At 41.1% G+C, this 19,658-nt stretch overlaps 1 protein-coding gene across 4 annotated transcripts in view; it reads right to left on the reverse strand.

The window, feature by feature from the left end:
* Positions 1 to 2,281: 2,281 nt before the first annotated feature.
* The window catches only part of grik4 (glutamate receptor, ionotropic, kainate 4), a 329,869-nt gene continuing 312,492 nt past the window's right edge, over positions 2,282 to 19,658 (reverse strand). For 3 of the 4 annotated variants that reach the window (XM_034225443.1, XM_034225444.1, XM_034225442.1), the window contains 7 exons: positions 13,852 to 13,961; positions 12,504 to 12,677; positions 11,838 to 12,003; positions 10,707 to 10,932; positions 9,902 to 10,030; positions 9,668 to 9,786; positions 2,282 to 8,128 (listed from right to left, as the gene is read on the reverse strand). In XM_034225443.1, coding sequence (XP_034081334.1) covers positions 7,739 to 8,128; positions 9,668 to 9,786; positions 9,902 to 10,030; positions 10,707 to 10,932; positions 11,838 to 12,003; positions 12,504 to 12,677; positions 13,852 to 13,961 — 1,314 coding nt within the window. In that variant the 3' untranslated portion in view covers positions 2,282 to 7,738. Of the gene's footprint in view, positions 8,129 to 8,510; positions 8,546 to 9,667; positions 9,787 to 9,901; positions 10,031 to 10,706; positions 10,933 to 11,837; positions 12,004 to 12,503; positions 12,678 to 13,851; positions 13,962 to 19,658 lie in introns of all 4 variants that reach the window. The other variant, XM_034225445.1, reaches the window with a different exon arrangement.

Consider the following 19,658-nt stretch of genomic DNA (forward strand, 5'->3'; position numbering starts at 1 on the left):
GAGTGTGAAAATAGCAGCACAAGTTCAACTCATATTATAGGCTACAATGCTTTATACCTAATATGACCACGAACGTCAGTGCACTCAGTGGCGCGAGGCAGCAGGGCCCGCCCGAATATCTCGGGGGCGGAGCCTGCTGCCTCGGCGACGGGCCCCCATTGGGTCCCGACCGTCCAGGGCCCGGGGAGCCCTGCCCCTACAGCCCCCCCTGAAGCCCCGCCCCTGGTCAGGAGTAGTGATGTTACGTATTGCGCCGAGGCTTCGGAGCGTGTGTCGAGTAATCCCCGAAGCTTTTTGTGAAGCATGTATCGAGGCTTGTATCGTTTTGGGCCAGTGACGTCATCGATGACAAACGAAGCCTCGCTGCCTGTCGATACCACGTGACTGCTTCAGGAAGCGATTCAGATCGGTTGAACCGTTGAACCACAACGCTCATAATACCCATGGATGTATAATAAGAACCATATTACCCCTCCTGTACCCGGGCCCGGTGACACGATGGAATCAAGAGAGCTCAGACCCTCACTTATATAGAGGTCGGAACATGTCATAAGTATAAATAGATACAAGCATAAATAAATGTAGGAAAAAAAACATGAATGAATAAATACAGGAATAAATATGTTACAGTATTTTCAGGGAGATTCAGCGTGTGTGCTGTGGCTCAGCTGGAAAGCAGTTGACTCATGACCGCAGGGTCTCTGGTTCAACGACTCGTCAATACGTCTTTTTTGTTGTTTATAAAAGCTACAGCTAAATGAGATAATGTAGTTAATAAATGTATTCTTTGATATGGTTTAGCCTTTCTCAGGCTACAACATGGTTACGTTTATGAATATTATTAAGGAATACAAATCCCTATTTGTAATGTTTACCAGCCTCCTTAGGCTTTTCAATCACAATCATTCAACTGGAATAAAAACAATATTGTTAACATGAAAATATGATTTAATGTTCGTTGTTTAGATGTATTCTAAGGCTTTACTCATTGGGAACTCGGTATGAGAGAGCACACTGTTGAGATGTCCAATCTGCCTGTTTTACACACTTTGACCAACAGGGGGTTTGTGTTCAAATGAAGCCCATGATGAAGCCTCATGAGATGAACCCTTTTGCGAACCAATTGGCTGGAAAGCTTCAAAGCTTCATAAGGCTTCATCTCGCCATCACTAGTCAGGAGGTGAGGCCTCCTTTTATACGGTGTGATGCGCGCGCATTCAGGTAGGCCCGCCCAAGGCCGGCTACGTCTATAGAAGTCTCAGTGGGAGAATGCTCGCAGGGTAAGGTAGTACCCATAGAGTCCAGTAGAGGGCGGAGCCTGTGAGAGATATAACAAATGTAAGACCAAGTTTGGCTGCTCCCTTTTATTATTTGAATGAAACTCTCTGAGAGGTTTGAAAGGAAAGTGTGTTTATGTACATCTGAAATGTTACAAGGGGCCCAAAGTAAAAAAAATGGTTTAGGCTTTTACAAGTACGTGGATGAGCTTGTCCATGTTTTCATGTTAAACATGAATCAGAAAAGTTACTAGTAACTTTAGCTTTTAAATAAATGTATACAAAAGTACAATATTTCACTCTGAAATGTAGTGTAGAATAAAGTAGCATTCAATTCAAGCACATTGTGTAAATGCCTTTTGGTACTTTCCATGCAAAGTAGAAGTAGTATTAAGTAAATGCCTAAGGTGTGTATACCCTTTATCTACATGTTTACCAACTGATCATTAATCATGTGCATCATCAAAACTCTGTGATTAATGATGTGCTTCCAATCTGAACCCTGCTAATGTTTTCCTGCTGTTGTCGATGCATTTCAGACAGATGGTGCTTTATAAAGAATTAGAGTCATTATAAGAGTGACGGATGTCTTTGGACACTTGAGTCTCCGGAACCTTAATCCAAGGTCAACAAAGTATTTCACTGCAGACACTCACATAACAGCATTCATGCAGCTTTGTCATGCAGGACCCAAGTGATCGATAAAAGGTTGTCGCTTTCATTTTTCTGATGAAATACCTTACAATGAGTGCCGGCTGCCCCACTTCCACTTGAATTTGACTCGGCTGTCCACTGCGTCTGTTCAGCTCTTCAGATACAACGACATAACCTCCAGCTGATGAGTCACAATGTCATTTCACATGGCAAGTGCAAGAGAGACCCAATACAAGTATACCCACACACATTCAAATACACACACCCACACACACACACGGTAATCAATGCTTCCCATCTGTGGGCCATCAATCAAGGCAGGAATGAATAGTGAGGAACGAAACACAACATAAACGAAGCTTCATTTTATTTCTCTGAAAGACAAACAATGCCAAGATGTTTCGGTTGGTCAATATGTTTAACAACAGCTGTCAGTGTACAAAAGGTTGTATAACAGCCTGGTCAGCATCTCACCTTGATCTCTGAATCCCTTTTGTTATTTAGCACAAAACAACAACAAGCCTTTCACAATAATGGCCAGCAAATCAATAGCAAAGCTCTCACTTAAAAATGTTCAACAGTCTAAATAGATAATTTCCTTTGTCAGTCTATTACGTTCTTCTGTTAGTATCCAGTGCACATTGGTGGCTGCTATGGGGCATATGTATACATGTATACTGTTAACCTTGGGAAATCTTTGAGGAGGAGGAGGATCAATAAGTTGTTGTAAGAAATGTGATGACAAGATTTAACAATTGTTATTGGAAAGCAATACAAGTATACTGAATGCAGAGTTATAGACACAACTATTCCACATTTCTAAACATCCAAGGTGTTCATGTTTTGGTTTCATAGAGCTGGAATGTAGGCTTAAGAAAATATGTATGATCTTTTAACAGAAAGTCAAGAAAACTTTAATTTGAACAGAAAGGGGCCGATAAGAAAGTCACTCTTCAAGTGTATAAGATGTGATCTGCTAGAGTGACAAACTGCATAAGACTCAGTACAATTGAATTCCCAAATCCTTGCAGAATTACAACCAACAAGGAAATTGATATTAATCTGTGCTACAACTGGTTAAGCTTGAAGAAGGAAGTAGATTTCCAAACACCTCATCAGGCACTCAATGCTCATCATGAGCTTCATAAATCCAACAGGCAGTGGTGGGAAGAGATGCACTGCATTTATGGAGAAGGAAAAGCATGAGCATGAAGAAATAAACTTGACACATAAGTGACATACAGGTGGCGGTGAGTGTTTATGTGCGTGTGTCACTCCTGTAAGAGTTATGTGGCACTGTGTGTGCTGAGGATATGCACTGTGACATGCAGGTTGGTGACGCACTGCAAAAATGTGTCATCTGTAATGCCGCAGTGGAAAGATTGCGAGACAGGCACTCAGAGAGGAGATGAGAGGAGATAGAGGCAGCCGGAATTAATTAAACTGTAAATCAGTTGCAGTTTGTTGTGTGCGTTCACTGACTTTCCCCAGGAGAAAGAAATAAACCTGAAAATTAGAGTGATGAATGGACTGCAGGTAAACGTATAAAGCACATAAGTATGTTGTTAAACCCATTAGCCTTCGTTAGACTTCCCACCCACACAAATCCTCAGCTGTTCAAGGTATCCACAAGTGGGCAGACATTATCTCAGTTATGGGAGATAAACGAGAGGTAAATGCATGAACTCCTTCTGGTTCACGTAACATCGTCATGTTTACTCAGATAGAAACCCATACATCCTCAAACTGCTTCCCTGCATGCGTATTATGTCCCAACAAACTAAGTGCACTGTCTGAATATTTCTTCTGGTGGAATAATAAGTGAACCCAGACCCTGTTTAGCATTGCAGATCTAAATAGCTCAGAAGGTCAAATACATCAGAGTAAAAGCAGAACCCCACAGAACGGAAGGTTGTTTTAAGAAATGTCTTTATAATGGCATAAAAATGTCAATAACAAAATAAAGGATATAAAATACAGCAGCCAAACCCTGCCAGTTTGCTCTGTGATGCTAAGGTCACCAAGTGTTTCAGTGGGACCTGTTTTAATTCTTACTCTACCGCTCTCCAGGCGTTCAAGGTAATTGGCAATCTCATTCCAACTACGCTTGATTTAGCACCCCTGTAAATGTTTTTAGTGCTCAAGAAGTTAGCATCGGGGTGAAGCGAGAGCTTTCCTACTCTCATGAGTTTCTTAGTGACATTCAGCAAATGAATAGGAACTTTTTTTATAAAACTGGTAATGGAATGTGGGTTTTCTCTATATGCTTGGCAAATAAACTATAACAAGTTATTATATAAAGAAAAATAGAAAGTTACCATTGGCTGTCTATGAAGACTTTCTGTATGTGTGTTCAAATGGCATTATGTTTCCCTATACCATAATAAACATGTAGGTCTGTCTCATTAACATAATGAACTTGTTACTGTGACAAAAAAACAACAACACATTGGACCATTACTGGAACATGTTGATCATACTGTATGTACAAACCATCTGTGGGGCATTAATAATTAATTAGTTGAAGATTAGGTACATTGGCACTATTGGTGCTTCAGCAGATGATAATTCCTCTGTGACTCCCAGTCATTCTGTTCGGTGCCAAAGTAAAGCAGATTCAGTGCAGTTTCAAACACTGATGTGTACACGTGGGAGTTAAGACACAATGCAGACCTGATTTCAAATGCCATCTGAAGTGCTGAAACACTTTCAGTAAATGATTGGACTGATATTGAAAAAGTGGGGGAGGGGAGGGGGGTCTCTCGATTAGAAATTCCTCTCACTTGTGATTCCAGTCAGCCAATTTGTTCAGAATCATTAATTCACAGAAAACTCTAAAGTTAGTACAATTGCGCTAGAGTTCCTTCCAGCTCTGTCAGCACTTGATCCAGCACAATTTCAGCTCCTAAAACTGCATACCAATCACGGCCCTCAATGCAAATGACAGAATGATTTGACAACAAGGTGACACTCACATATGTGTCAGTTTGTGTATGTGTGAGATCTGAGATTTATGTTCTTAGGATGCAGCATAAACATCCACACATACAATATGGACATCTGTATGTAGGTAGGACACTCATTAGGATTCATCATGTATCTTTGTTGTATAGGAATTAAAAATGTTTCCCCAATATTTAAGTTATTTCTCCAGGAATAATAACTATTTCTATTGGTAGAGAAATGGCAACCTGAGAGGGTGGGTTTATTTTCTAAGGCTTTTGGGACCATTTTCATTCATATATTCAACTTTCAGATGTATCTCAATATAGAGGGGATAATGAACTATCTAAGTTCTATGGTTACTCTAATCATTAATAATTCCTTCTTTCATTCGTTTGATGGAACTTTGTAATAAGAACCTTGTAGGATTTAAGTATGCTTCGTTATGTGTCGAAGATACATTTAAAAAAAACAAAAACTTTTATTGTCATTACAGGTACTAGTACAGGTACAGGTAACAAAACGGTTTCTCTGCATTTGACCCATCCTAGTGTTAGGAGCAGTGGGCTGCCATTATTATGTACGGCACCCGGGGAGCAGTGTAGGGAACAGTGCCTTGCTCACGGACACCTCGGTAGCACTTGGTCTTGCCGGGACTTGAACTGGTGACCTTCCAGTTGCCAAGCCAAGTCCCTATGGACTTCGCCACCACCAAATTAAAGTGGTGGTTTTGATTTATCCTGCTGGATTTGTGATTTATATTGATTTTATGATATGTCACAACAATGAGGTGTCACCTATTGACACAACCTTGAAAAACAGAAACAAAAATACATGTTGAATGATCAATAAGTCGAACACTTGAATTTAACATCGACTCATTTTCAAGAGAGCATATGTCGAGAATTTCAATCGTGAAAAACTGCAGGTGAAAGATGACAAAAGATAGAAATTGAACGTTGAGGAGAAATGCTGCAGTGGTACCTTGGAGCTGTGTTGAGTAGGTGGCCTAGTTCTGAGGGATGGTGACTGACAGAGCCTGATGGACAGATACAAGATGATCCACATATCAGACATAAGCAAGAAGCGGTGAAGACAGGTGGATGCCCATTGATTCCCACTGTGCAACAGTCAAGCTCTCATAGACCTTCAAACTGGTTAGTTCACTAGAAAAATACTAAGCCATTGGTCGCAGTCTATGCAGGAAGTAACCTAAGAATCGTGATGCTGGTGGTTTAAAGTTCAAATAAAGATTAATACAGTCTACACAAATGCAACCAGTATAGTTATGTTCTTCATCAGTTTTCAAATAAAATATGTCAGGAATTGATTCAAATGTGCTATATTTGGGATTTTGCAAAAATAAAATTATGATAATGAGAGCATCTTGGCTGATCTGAACTGAAAAAACTCCTCGGAGCAGTGTGTCAAACATCAGATTTTGTGAATGTTTACTGCCGTAACATTTTAAAATAATTTAAATAAAATGTAAATAAAGAAACATCTTTGCTTTACCAGGGTCTCCATGTTTGCAGTTGGCTCTGATAACAGTAGGGTTTTAATCACATACTGGCTTGTACTCATTTAACCTGAATCCTTCTTGAATATACCTCTAATCTTTTGCAGACTACACAGGAGACAGCGTGCATATTTTTAAGTGAGACATAACAAATGACAGGTGATAAGACAATTCATGTACTGGTGTCAAAGATCAAGGAGAAAGTAATGTCAAGACAAAAGTGAGGAGGGAAATAATGGATGCACATTGTGTGTGTAGCCATCATTTCCTTTAACAGGTATTCAAAACAGGAAATCATTTATTCACTTTATCATTTATCATTTAATGAGCACCTACCAATTGACCTTAATTGAACTATTCATATCTTAGACTGCACTGAAACTTTTATCCATGTACTTTTTCTTTTAATGTTTAATTGAACTATTCATATCTTAGACTGCACTGAAACTTTTATCCATGTACTTTTTCTTTTAATGTTTATTTTCTTAGCTTTTCTTTTTAATGACTGATTTTAAATGCCTTTTTCTTAATGTCTTTCATTTTTTGTAAAGCACTTTGAATTGCCTTGTGTTGAAAAGTGCTATATAAATAAACTTGCCTTGCCTTGCCTTGCCTTACCTTACCAACATCGCTGGACATGCATCGCTGTCTTTCAGAGATACCAACAGTTAAAACATTTTTTTAATAGAATATCACTACTATAAAAGAAGTCCGTGTGTCTGTCTCTGTGTGTTTGTTTTGTAGGTTCAGTTGAGTTTGTTGTCTTCTCAAGGCTGTGGTGCTTTCTTCAGCCACAAGATAATACTCATGGTTTTTGGCACTTTCAAAATAAAAGGATTTGGAGGATGATCTTGCATTAGTCTGTTCATCTCGGCAGCTCTTCAGAGGCAATATACGTTCATACAGTTAACTGTCAGATAAAAAAAAGGAACTTGTTTAACATTTTCTTGTAGAACAATAGAATAACAATATTCAGTACTGATAATCCAACAGAGGACAGAAATAACTTAAAAAGGAAAAAAAGAAACAGCACTATGACAAATGACTGAAAATACTGCATAGTACAAATGCCCCGTTGCTTTTTTGTCCACAGTACAGAAGGCCAACAGGGACAGACCACAATGAGACAGACTCATCAGTTTCTCCTATGACCGAGGAAAACATTCACCCAAGGAGATTCCAAAACTACTAGCTTCTGCTTCATGGGCAGAAAGTTCACAGCACTGCCATGCCCTTTAAGATCAAGTTCTGCATGGCTGAATGAAAATACGTGAAGTGAACTTTGATCCCTGGAAAGTAGAGAGGTGGCTGCTGTGAAAGTCATTCCTGCTGGGATTGCCGGGCGTTATTCAGGTTCACTGCTATTTGTGGTTTTGTCCCACTCTATGCTCTCCTCACTGTGCGTGGGAGAAGGGAGGGCCCCAATGGCCCCTCCAGGATGCATCCTCAGTCCCTGGAAGCGCCGGCAATCAGGGCAAATGCGAATGTGACTGCAGCCTCTCGCAACCAAGGCAGCCTCCTGTGCCAGTCTGTGGGAGAGAGGCTCAGGTAGTCCGGTCCCCCCGCACAGCTTGCCGTTGCTGAGGCTGACAGCGGCTGCTCGAGCACGACGCTCCTCCAGGGGAAGGGGCCGCGGCCGCAGCGTCGAAGCCGTCCGCCTGCGCCTCACCTGCAGGCTGTCGCGACACAGGACGATCCCGTGGAGCTCCCGCAGCATCTCCTCACACATTGACTGCTGCAAGTACACACACAGAGAGAAAAGAGAGGGGAGAGGGGGATAAGAGAGGGAGAGAAAGGGAGAGGCCAGACAACTCACTGACTGACTTACTTTATCAGGACAAACAGATGAACAGCACAGACATAGGACAAACATTTCATCTTCACAATCAGTGAAACAACAGAGAGATGGCTGGTGAACAACAGATATAGCTGGTGTAGCTATAACAACCATCAGAAAAAATACATTTAATTAATTTTTAAACATACTTCACAGACACATGTAACCAACTTTTTGTCTCCTTGACGGATGATCCAGTGTTCCACTGAGTATCGACAATACGTAAACTCAAATGATAACAATGACAGACATGAGTTCAAGTGCGAGACAGGCCAATTACCAATCAACACATGCTGCACATGAACACACTGACAACTGTACGGATGCACACGCACATACCGATACACACACAGACGCACAAGCAAGCACACACAGGGTTAACAAGTTAGAGTGGAATAAATCTAAGGTGCCTAATAGAAATAAATCACATGAGTTTTTGACTTTCACAATCTGAATATTTATTGAATTAAAATCAGTGTGGAGTCCATTTGAAAGACAATTATCAAGTATCTTTGAAAAGAATCACATCAGAATTCATTATAACACTGCATGCAATATTTCTCTAGTCCATCTTTGTTAATAGTGTCCCCGCTTCAAGTATAGGGCAGAAGAACACCTTCACAAACAGAACTGATGATTTTCTGTGCATTCAAATTGGCCCTTCCTTCGTCCTGATAAACAAGGCTTAAAAAACTCCTCATATTGCTTTCTTGTCCCCACTCCAGATGAAGCTACAAACAATTGTAAATTATTCTAAATATGGTTTCGATTTATAATTCATACAGTCTTCGGATTACATTAATCAAACACTATCTCTTGGATTTCAAATATAAATCTTATAATAGTTGCTTTTTTCAAATCTACGTTAAGTAGATATCTTTAACTGATCATTTACTGTAACAAACTATTCTTCCTCTGCATAACTTTCCATCATCCAACCTCTGATGAAAATAATGACTTCTGATCTGTGACGATTGATTTTTGAACAAAGCCGTTCCAAGCATCTCTTAAATAAAAAGATTATTAGATAAAGGCTAAGATAAAACAATACTTTTTTAAACTCTCATTGGCTGCATGTATTTACCACCACACCAACACAATGAAACTACATTCAATATTCTTTATAATGTATGATATTATATGAAATATATATATATATGAAACTTATTCCGCTACAAATAGAAAATAATCTTTATATGCATGTACTTCGAGTGAGGTTTAAGTGAGGTATATCTTTGGTTTTGTGCTGATTATGTCACCAAGGCTAGACAGAGGAAGTGTGAGTGTCACATTGAACCCAAAGGAAGACCTAGACGCATGCTACACTTCCTGTCAAAGCTGTGCACTGTGGGGAAGCATAGCAGCTCCATGAGGGGGCGGGTGCGAGGGAGGGGAGAGGGAGACAAAGCAGATGCAGGTTAGATAGCCCTCTCTCACCTCATTTCCTGGAGCCTGTCTTAACATCCAGACAAATTCTAGCACTGCCATGAAGATAGCCACCAGCAGGCCACACACCAGCACCACGAAGATACCGCCGATATTCTCCATGCCCAGACCTGGAGACAAACAGGTGTGATAGGAGAAGTGAACATTACAGGACAAAGGAGACAAAAGGAAATTAAAAACATTAAAAACACACGTCAAGCAGATGAACATTAACCAGAGACAAACCTTTGGCACGGTGGTCCTCCTCTTTTGGACACTTGCCACCGTCCCACCACTTCCTCTTGAGGATTTCCAAACGATTGTCTTCCTGTATTTTGAGGATGGCCAGGTCAAACTCATCACGGTACACAGACCCTGCAGGGAAGAGAGGGGCAAAGCTCAAACAGGCACACTCCTAACGATGTGCCAACTGAAAACTGAACCTTCGGACGAATACAATATACTTGCAAACAAATCCAACATATTCACCTACTATTTTACACATTTCAACGTCAGATTCAACACAAAAATTGCACTAATAATATTACAATGCACAACACTCCCAAAAAGTTAGCTTTTATGGGTGTATTTTAAATTTCTCTCATGTAAAAAAATAACATGTAGGGAAGCTTTATTCAATATCTTTTATATGACACCACTGTCATTGCATCCCATCATGGTGTCACTGTGTCATGCAGTGACTGCAGCCCAAAGGAAACGAGTCTGGGTGGACCCCCATTTGTAAATGCACTTCAGTCACCAACAACTCCCTGAAGACACTCATAATTACACTATAACTGCATGTGGCCATTAGCCCTGATCTTCAATCCTTCAACTAATACCCAGACTCTTTATTCCTGATTCTTAGCTTCAACATGAATTATACAGTGTATCTAAGCATAACCATCAGATGTTGTTCTCTGCTGCCTTAAAGGATTCTGTCTTAGCCAATGACATCCAACAGGTGAAAGTCAAACTTGAATTTCTTCTTTTCTTGTCCTTTCAAAATGTTTCATTTCCCCATGTAAATCTCCAGTTATTCCTCACTCACCCGGTGGCATGCCGATGCCGTAGCCCTTCGTATCCAGCAGTCCTCCAATTTGAGTCAGGTTGCAGTTCCTCTGACGGTAGTACTCGTTCATGGTGCTCTCTAGCAGGTAAGCATAGTTGGAGTTGAGGACACGGGCGATGCCCTCCTCCGTGCTCTTTACAAAAACACTGGGCTGTTTTGAGTGCATGAAGTTCCACATCCTCTGGTAGGTCTGGTAGCGAGAGTTCTGCAGAGCGGCGAGACACAATCAAGAGAAACAAACACATTCAGATGTGAAAGACGGTAAACAAAAAGATACATCATCTCTCAGTTTTGCGCAGGTGGAAATTGGTTCTCATCTGTTATTCCTTTTCATTATCTTGACTGATGGATTCATTCAAATTCTACAAAAAGTTTGCAGCAGTTAAATGTAAAAGGTTTTATCTTGAGCAGATATGTTCCCACTTTATTAGCTTCAAAGTTTAGAACAGAATCTTCAACTAACATCTCCACCTGTTCTACTTTTTCATCACCTGTCTTTCCTGAGTTGATCAAGGTCTAGTGGACAGGCAAGCATAATCCATCCTTCACTGTCCTTCTCCCTGTCACACCTTCTTACTCTGTTTCGCACATTCCTATTCTCTCTTTCTGAAATCAAATCTTGAGGAGATGAAAGAGGATAGGGTGCGCCTCTCTTAGGGACCTGGACAGTGCATCTGAGGCTAAGTATATTTAATGGTTTTGGCAAGACACAGATAAAACCTTTAGTTGGAAGAGAAAGGCAGGAAGGAAACTAGGACATTTGATCAGGAGGATCAGGAGAAACATCACTGATGGACCACTGATCCCTGCAGGCTACGGGTGAGTTTTTTAAAATATTGATATACTTTATTAATCCCCGTGGGGAAATTGTTTCTCTGCATTTGACCCATCCTAGTGTTAGGAGCAGTGTGCTGCCATTTTGAACGGCGCCCGGGCAGTGTAGGGAACTTGGTAGCACTTGGTCTTGCCGGGACTTGAACTGGTGACCTTCCAGTTGCCAAGCCAAGTCCCTATCGACTTCGCCACCACCGCCCAAAAGAGAGTTTGTGTGTATGTGTGTAGCTGTGAATAAACAACCTATCATGCGTAATAAAGTGTGTAACCTCTGACCTGGAAGAAGGTCATAGTGGATCCTCCGTGCATGGTGCCGTACTCTATCGCCGTCTGATCTGCAAGGTCGTCGACTGACTCAATTGGCACCTCCATCCTTTGGACTGTTAGGAAGGCAGCCAGGTTGGCGGTGTAGGATGAGATGATGATTAATGTGAAGGCCCACCTGTAGAGGAGAGGCAGGGGACAAGAACATATGTATTCACCTACAAAAGTATGTAAATGGGAAGGCTGGTGTATGAAGATAGATTGTCTGGGTGAAAGTGTGGGAGGATTTAAATAGCTGCGCACCTGAGAGGAGAAGACATTGCAGGATTTTCAGAGGATGACGGGGTGGATGCGAGAATGGGTGGGTGTGTATGGATATAGGTGACAATGCTCGGTTTGGATGAAAGGAAGTGATGTTTTTGCTGCAAAGCCAGACATACACAGACAATGTCTCACAGATACACATGCTCAGAATCCATCACTTTCTTATCTTGAACCCTGGTATCCAGGAAATCTGGATGTAGTTTCAAGATCACATGAAATATTAAATGTATTCCACGATGGAGCAATATGCAACAAATGATAACAGAGTTGAATGGGTGAATAACTGAGTGGTTTTTAAAAGATGAACATATGCAAATGCTCTCATGTTTGTGTGTCCTTGTCCCCAATACTTACCACACTCCACTGACACAACGTGTGGACAAAGCTCTGGGAGCAATGGTGGATCCTTGCTGCATGAAGCCTCCAACAGGGAACCAGAAACTGTTGCCAAGTGAGTATTGGTTGATCAGCAGGTTACAACGACCCTTTAGACAGGGGTGGGGGTTGTACCACTCATACGGTGTCAATCTAGGGAGAACGAGACAATGGGGTTAGACAACAGAGAGAGTCACAGGAGGAAAACAGCCAACAAGAGTGGAAATGAAAGTTGGATTAAGTATTCAGACGAGAGCAAAACTCAAGAGATATGGGGAAAGAAAGGGAGAGACAGACACAGAGCAAAACAACTCTGACAGTCAACTGAGCACAAAGTCACCTTGGCTCTCTAGAGAGAATTAACCTGCTTTTCATTCCCCATGTGCTGCCTACTTTCACAGTGTGGGGGGGTACAATGTAATTGGTATGTTGAAATGGTGCTGCATTTCTGTGACAACTCTGTTATTTGCAAAAGTCTCTGTCTTACTAAGGCATAGCATCTTTCTGATCAGCGTAAATTAACAAAAGAAACATACAAACTGGACTTCACTCACTGCTCATTCGAACATTGAAATATTTAGTTTTTGTTATTATTCCTCCTGTGCAAACTGGCTGTGAAAATAAACCATAGCTTTAGTAGGATATTTCCTCTTTATGTTTCCCACCCTGTTGACTTGCTTGCTTTCTTATTACAAACACATTCCCTTTAGTGGATTCCCATATCATTTATTTGGCTATGTTCTCCTTAGAACTGCATTTGAAAGTGGGAAATACATTACGGCCATTCATTATATTGTACATGTACATTACAGCATTTGAATTTGTTTAAGGACAGACCCGAAAAAACATGAACCTCTTTTAAAATGCTTTACTGCCCAGTATGATCCTAAACAAAATATTGTTCTTAGCAAATGTAAGTAAAAACAGAAGGTGTATACAATTACGTTTTTATGATAAATAAATATACGACCCAAAAACTCACCCACCTTCTTGATCAGTACATTCAATATTCACTAGTAATTAGCAGGAGCAGCTGTGCCGTTTCCCTCCATGACCAGCAGGGGCCAGTGTGACACTGGAGACCCACCGGACAGTGTGACGGAGGAGACCCTCTCCTGATGTGATGAGGACTACAGACGCTACAGACTAGATAGATAGAGACTGAAGCAAGGCAAGAGAACAGACACCTGTTTCCTCCTTTGTGTAACCCCCAAACAAACCTTGTTGTGGTTTTACTCTCTGTTCTCTACCCCCTTTGTATGTCTCCTTGTTTTTTTCTCTCTCTCTCATCTGTACAGAGTATTTTTTTTACTGGTGAGCAGTTTACCTGGCTACAAGAAACAGGACACAGCTGACAGCCAAGTATGCTAGAAGCATGAAGAGCCAGACACCAGGGGAGAATGGATCCAGAAAGGAGAAGTAGCCTGGTCTACGTCCCTGAAAAACAAACACACAATAGGCATTAAAAGCATGAAAGCCTGCACAGACTGTGATCACTTGTGATCCAATGTTCCATTCACACAAGCCAAACAACACTGGCCTTTGCTGAGCAGAGAGCTTAGAGGTTCAATCATTATTTGTAGAGGTGCAGATTAACTAATTAGTTTGCTAAAAAACCTCCAACAGTTTCTAACATCATCCCCTAGAAACTGCGTGCCCCGGACTAATTAAAAAAAATGTTGATACATTTTCGAGTTGATTCATTTGCCTCTGGCCCATTTCTGTCTGTGTTAAACAACATTTGATGTCGCCTGTGTCATTTGGAAATGATGAAAAGGTGACTGGGACAGTAAATAAAGGGATTTTCACGTGATAAGCCTAGATTTCCCTGTCCTTAACTGATAACAATATAATTATATGAATCTCATTTGCGTGTAAACATTCAGATCAACATTGTATGAAAGCACAAACCCAGTCTCCCATGAATTGTCAACAGAGGGGCACAGGGCTGTATATTGATACGACATCACAGATTACAGGTTTTATTTCCATGATTCGGGGACTATCACCATTTAATGAAAAACTGAAAACGACTGACCATTACCTAACTGCTTTCTGTTAATTGGTACATGTTCTCACATGAAATCACATTAGATATAATAGGACGTCTAATCATATTAAAGGAACAATTGAAGGTCAACATCATGAGACGAACACCATTTGCGCCCTCCACAAGGTTGCATGCACCGAAGACAGAAAGGTCAAATAATCAGGTAAACCATTACAGCTACATTACACCAAAATTAATTTCTATGACCTATACCTGACTTCCTGTATGACTGGGAGCGTACAGTGCTCAAGCTTGGAGGGTACTTGGATTGGTAGTAAGGGAAATAAAGTGTCTTAAATAAGGTTGGCAGCTGGCATACCAATTGGAATAAAGGCGCTAATTGCTAATATTTCCTGCACCAAAAGTTATTATTTTCTAAATGAAACAAATGAATGCGCTTGTGTGCGTGTCTTTAAATGTCCATGTTCAGCCTAGCCTTGGTGACCGAACATCAGCAAGGGAATATTAGCCGCTTCCACACAGATGCACCTACAGTACTGTACTGTTACACCATCTGATAATGACTATGAGATGTAGGTGGTTGTCACTGCCAGCAACATGGTAAAATAGCGGCGTGATCAAACAACCAACTGTCCAAGTGTTGTCATCTTTCATTTCTGTCTACAGGTAGCACTGTGGAGCCAAACTGAACAAGCTCTAATCGCTTTTATGCAAAAACACTCAATTACTGTAGGTACTCCTGAGGGACATCACACATGCCAAAACACTGCAGTAATACATTTCTGAGGCACTCCAAAATTAAATTTGCAGCAAGAGGGTGAAATAATTTTGGTGGACATTTGTTATGATAAACGAACCCCCATTTAGACTTGCGCTCTGATGAAAATTAATTAATTCATCTGTAATCACTTCCATATTAGCCTGACTGAGAAGAAAAGGAGTGGTGCAGAAAGCAGGAGGAGAATGAGATTCAGTATCATTTTTTGACGCAGCCTGCCAGGCCTAATGTCTGTCTGTCAATCTATGGAGTGTAATGCTTATGATGATAATGATCATAGCTGTCTCAAAATAGAACAGTAGAGTGGTGAAACACTAGATGGCGATCAGAGGTAGAGTACTGCTGTAAAACAAATAGTACTCTTATTGGCACAAGCATTCTTGGTGTAGCAGTACATTGTGTGCTGACATAAGTCTTGCTGGTCCAGCTGGATGTATGCTGAACAGAGTTTTGATAAATGCTTCCCCTGCATGTCCACATTTTAGGCTCCCACCAAGGTGCTATCATTTAGATGAAGAGAGTTGTAGAGACACGGGACACCTATGCTAACAGATGGTGGAGAAGTGAAGGAGCAGGGGAGCAGATTAGAAAAAGAGGGTAAGGTAAAACGAGACGCAAATCACAAGGACGAGAGGGACACAGTGGGGGATGCAAGCTGCTGAGAAATGTAACATTTGTGGTTTAATATGTGTACTTTAACACTGAGTTTTATTTCAGCTGCCGGAGGGGAAATTATCCGTTGCGAGACTTCAAGAGACACACTAATGAGTACAAAGACGGTCAAATAGGCGAAATGGGAACTGCATAACATGTTAAAACAATGTGTGCATGTTTCCAGAAATGTGTCAGGAGATATTCCCTGGAAATATATTTTTCCCATTTTATGTCTTATTTACTAGTCCTAGAAAGAACAGGCTTAATTAATTCATCTTCCTTATATGATCATTTTGTGATGACATAAACTTAGATCTGGGTTAGTATGATGTTTGACATAAAGTCACGTTTTAGAAGCTGCACATATCAATACTGTTATACTACAGAAGGGATAAAACAACAGATAATTAAGACCAATTCAATAACGCTACAGAGCATTAGCCTTTGAGCACATTGTTTTGATTTAAATGCAGCAACCAACCCAGCTGTATACTTCCTGCCAAGCACTAAAGAACAGACAGGCAAACTGATGGACTGACTTGTTTAAACAGTGAGCTCATAGGGGGTCGGCTTTCTCTTCATTTTAGAAGTAGCTGTGTGTTTGTATGTGTGTGTGCTTGTGTTTCAAAGCTTGTCAGCAGCTGTCTGTGCTGTCAGTCAGCAGCAGGATAGATACAGTATGTGCTTGGGCAGCCGAGTGCCGGGGAGCACCGGTGCTGAACACAGGAGGAGCAGGTAGCTGACTTTTGGCTGGGGAAAGGCCATGGCTGGTCTGGTCGTTACTGTTAAATGGGAGATATAAGCTTGGAAAACACTGAAGACTCTAAAACTAGGAAGTAGGGACCAAACAAACTGAGAGTATTGACATTAATAATTGACCCGGTGCTTGAGTGAGATATTAAAAGTAAACCTGCTGCCATAAAGGGATTTCATAGTAGAACAAGCGCCAAATGTGAGCGTATAAGCATCAATGATATCCACAGGTTGCCTTGGCTCCTCACACATAAACATTTGGTACTGTGTTTGACTTATTTTTATTAGAGGCAAGGGAATAATTTTATAAAAGGTTTATCGTTAAGTTAAGATGATAAGATGGCGTGAAGCAAATCAAAGGACGGAAGAGATTGCAGACGTGGTGCAGAGGGGAATCGTCCTTAACGACTCATTTTCAGTACATCTCAACAAATAGAAGAGCGAGGAATTGCTGCCTATTAAAGTATGTATATATCCTCGTTTCTATAAACACGCAGATGAAGAGCTCATTCATTTTTACCTGGCATTGCCCTTGTTCGCTCCACACTTCCCAATGTCCCTTCTACACCATCCCTCTCTTTTGCTGCCTCTCTCAGGATTGCCTGCATGCCAGGAGGGTGGCTGAAGGAGCTGGTGAGGTTATCCCGTCAAGGAGTTCACCTAGTCATCCTGCCTCTTGGTATTCAGATAACATTGTTGCCCCCTGAGGCTGCCTGCCTGAATACGGACCCGCAGAAGGAGACTTATTGTCATTTAAATTCTCGCTCTCATTTCTCCATCTTCTCTCCACCATTTTTTCTTCCTGTCCATTTCTTGCTAATTCTCTTTCATGTTGTCTATCTTCCTCTCCTTCCCTGGGTCTCCTCACCTTCTGTCTCATTTTCAGGGCTCTTTCATAGCATGAGGATTTCTAGTTGTGTCAGTGCCGACGCCAGGAGTTCTTACTGTTGTTGAGATAGCAGCGGGGGCAATCTTCAAAAAGCTGTTGATTTTGCAGAGTTCACGGGTCATATATCAACATCACGCTGTCCCCTGGGCTCACTAGGTTGTCTGTTTTCATGTCTGAGTGCTTTGTTTGGTGCGACTGTGAATTACAGGGTGAAAGTATGTATGTGTCTGTGAACGTGTATGTGTGCAAGGCTACATATGTTTTTGTCTGTGTAATTTTGTCTGAGGTCGTGGGTGGCCAGAGAGTCAATAAAGCTCCATATGCCCAGCTTTACCCTCAGGGCAGCTGTTGAATCAAACACAGCCTCCATACACCCCTAATTAGTTCTTATGTCTAATTAAGCACCACTCTCCTACTCTAACATACGCACACATGCACTGCAGAACGGTCTCCAAAATGAAGGAAGTGTGTGGTTGACAGAACTGGCACTGATACAAAGTACCTCGGAGTGTTGGGGTCTTGGGTTACAGCATATGGCCATTTGTTGCGCAGATGATGAATGTAATAGGGATGTTTTTTTATTAGAAAAGGCTGACATTACCTCTAGGTTATGTTCCTAACTCTAAAGTCCAATTCACATTTTGTACCGGCTGCTAAAATGAAGGTGTGCTGTTTGATTTGTGTGTAAAAGCAAATCAAATGTATGTATATAGCCTCAAACCACTTGCATGTCTCCCACACACTATATAAGATAAATTGCCACATGGCTGTATACAGCGAATAATTAAAAACCACCAACCAGGCACGAAATCGCAGTCAGGCAAGACAGCTGAAGAACCAAGACAGGTACATGTAGAGGAAACTTCTGTGTAGCTATGCAGTGGGAGTCACCGACTCAGGAAGGAGACACGGGAAGAGCAGTAGCTTTGATGTCAAACACATGATGGTTTATTTGGAGTTAACGGCCGGAGGATTCACATCACAAGTCCAAGAGTCAGAGGTTCTGACTTCACGGTAGAGTTGCCACATCAATTCTGAAGAACTCTACCCCAGACCCATGTATTTAGCTAGTTCAGAGAGCATCATCAACATGCTGGATAACAAGATAGAATGATAACACCTCTATCAGCTGACTCCAACAGGCAGGAACAGGGAGACAAAACACTGAGAGCACAGCAGCCAAGGTTACAGGTGCCTGTGCTCAGTCAGGACAGTTTGAACTGATACACTGGGTCAAAGTTATGGGCCTTGGAAAATATTTCCACAACAGTACAGATCGTCTCTGCAAGGGCTTCAAGCTGTTTTATATCTGTTCCTGTAGTTTTTTTTCTTTTTATCATAACCGATTGAGTATACAAGGCAGCAGTGATCCCTTCAGAGTATCTGATCCCGTTTGTTTTTGTGTAATGTAAAACACTGTCACAAAATTATGTGTCAGGTAATTAAGTTTCGTGAATTGCAGCTGTACTGACTGTTCAAAGAAAAAGTTGACTTGTAGGAACAAGAATGTACTGTAGGAACAAGTGGAGTTTCATAAAGGAATGCATTTGGTCTGAATTTAAAGGCAGTGATGCTCTGGGAACAGTTTTATATAGCTTTGTAATACACTTGACTGATTATAGCCAAAATAGAATTATACGTCTTACTATATTGTTCTAATAAAAATAAAAAAGGTCAATATTTACTGCCTTAAAAGGTTAATATGCGTCACACTGTTAATAAATACAAAATTATGAAAACACACAGTGTGAGAGGGAGACCGACATACAATACATACATACATACTGGTAAAGAAGAGAGATATTTATTAAATGGCTCTTTCTCTGGGGGTAATTGATACTCAACATGCACCTTTATTTTATTGCATTTGCCATTGTTATTGATTAGGCTGAAATTTTCATTTAAAGTTTGAAATAAGCAGCAAATCCCCTTGTAGAAATCACTGGGCCTCAGATCAATAGTCAGTGGATTCAAACTAAACAAGTGCAGTCACATACATTCAAATATTGAATTTTAGAGCCATGCTGAGGGGCCGCTCTGAGCCAGATC

Source organism: Gymnodraco acuticeps, unplaced genomic scaffold, assembly GCF_902827175.1.
Source record: "Gymnodraco acuticeps unplaced genomic scaffold, fGymAcu1.1, whole genome shotgun sequence".
In the NCBI taxonomy this organism is placed as follows: Eukaryota; Metazoa; Chordata; class Actinopteri; order Perciformes; family Bathydraconidae; genus Gymnodraco; species Gymnodraco acuticeps.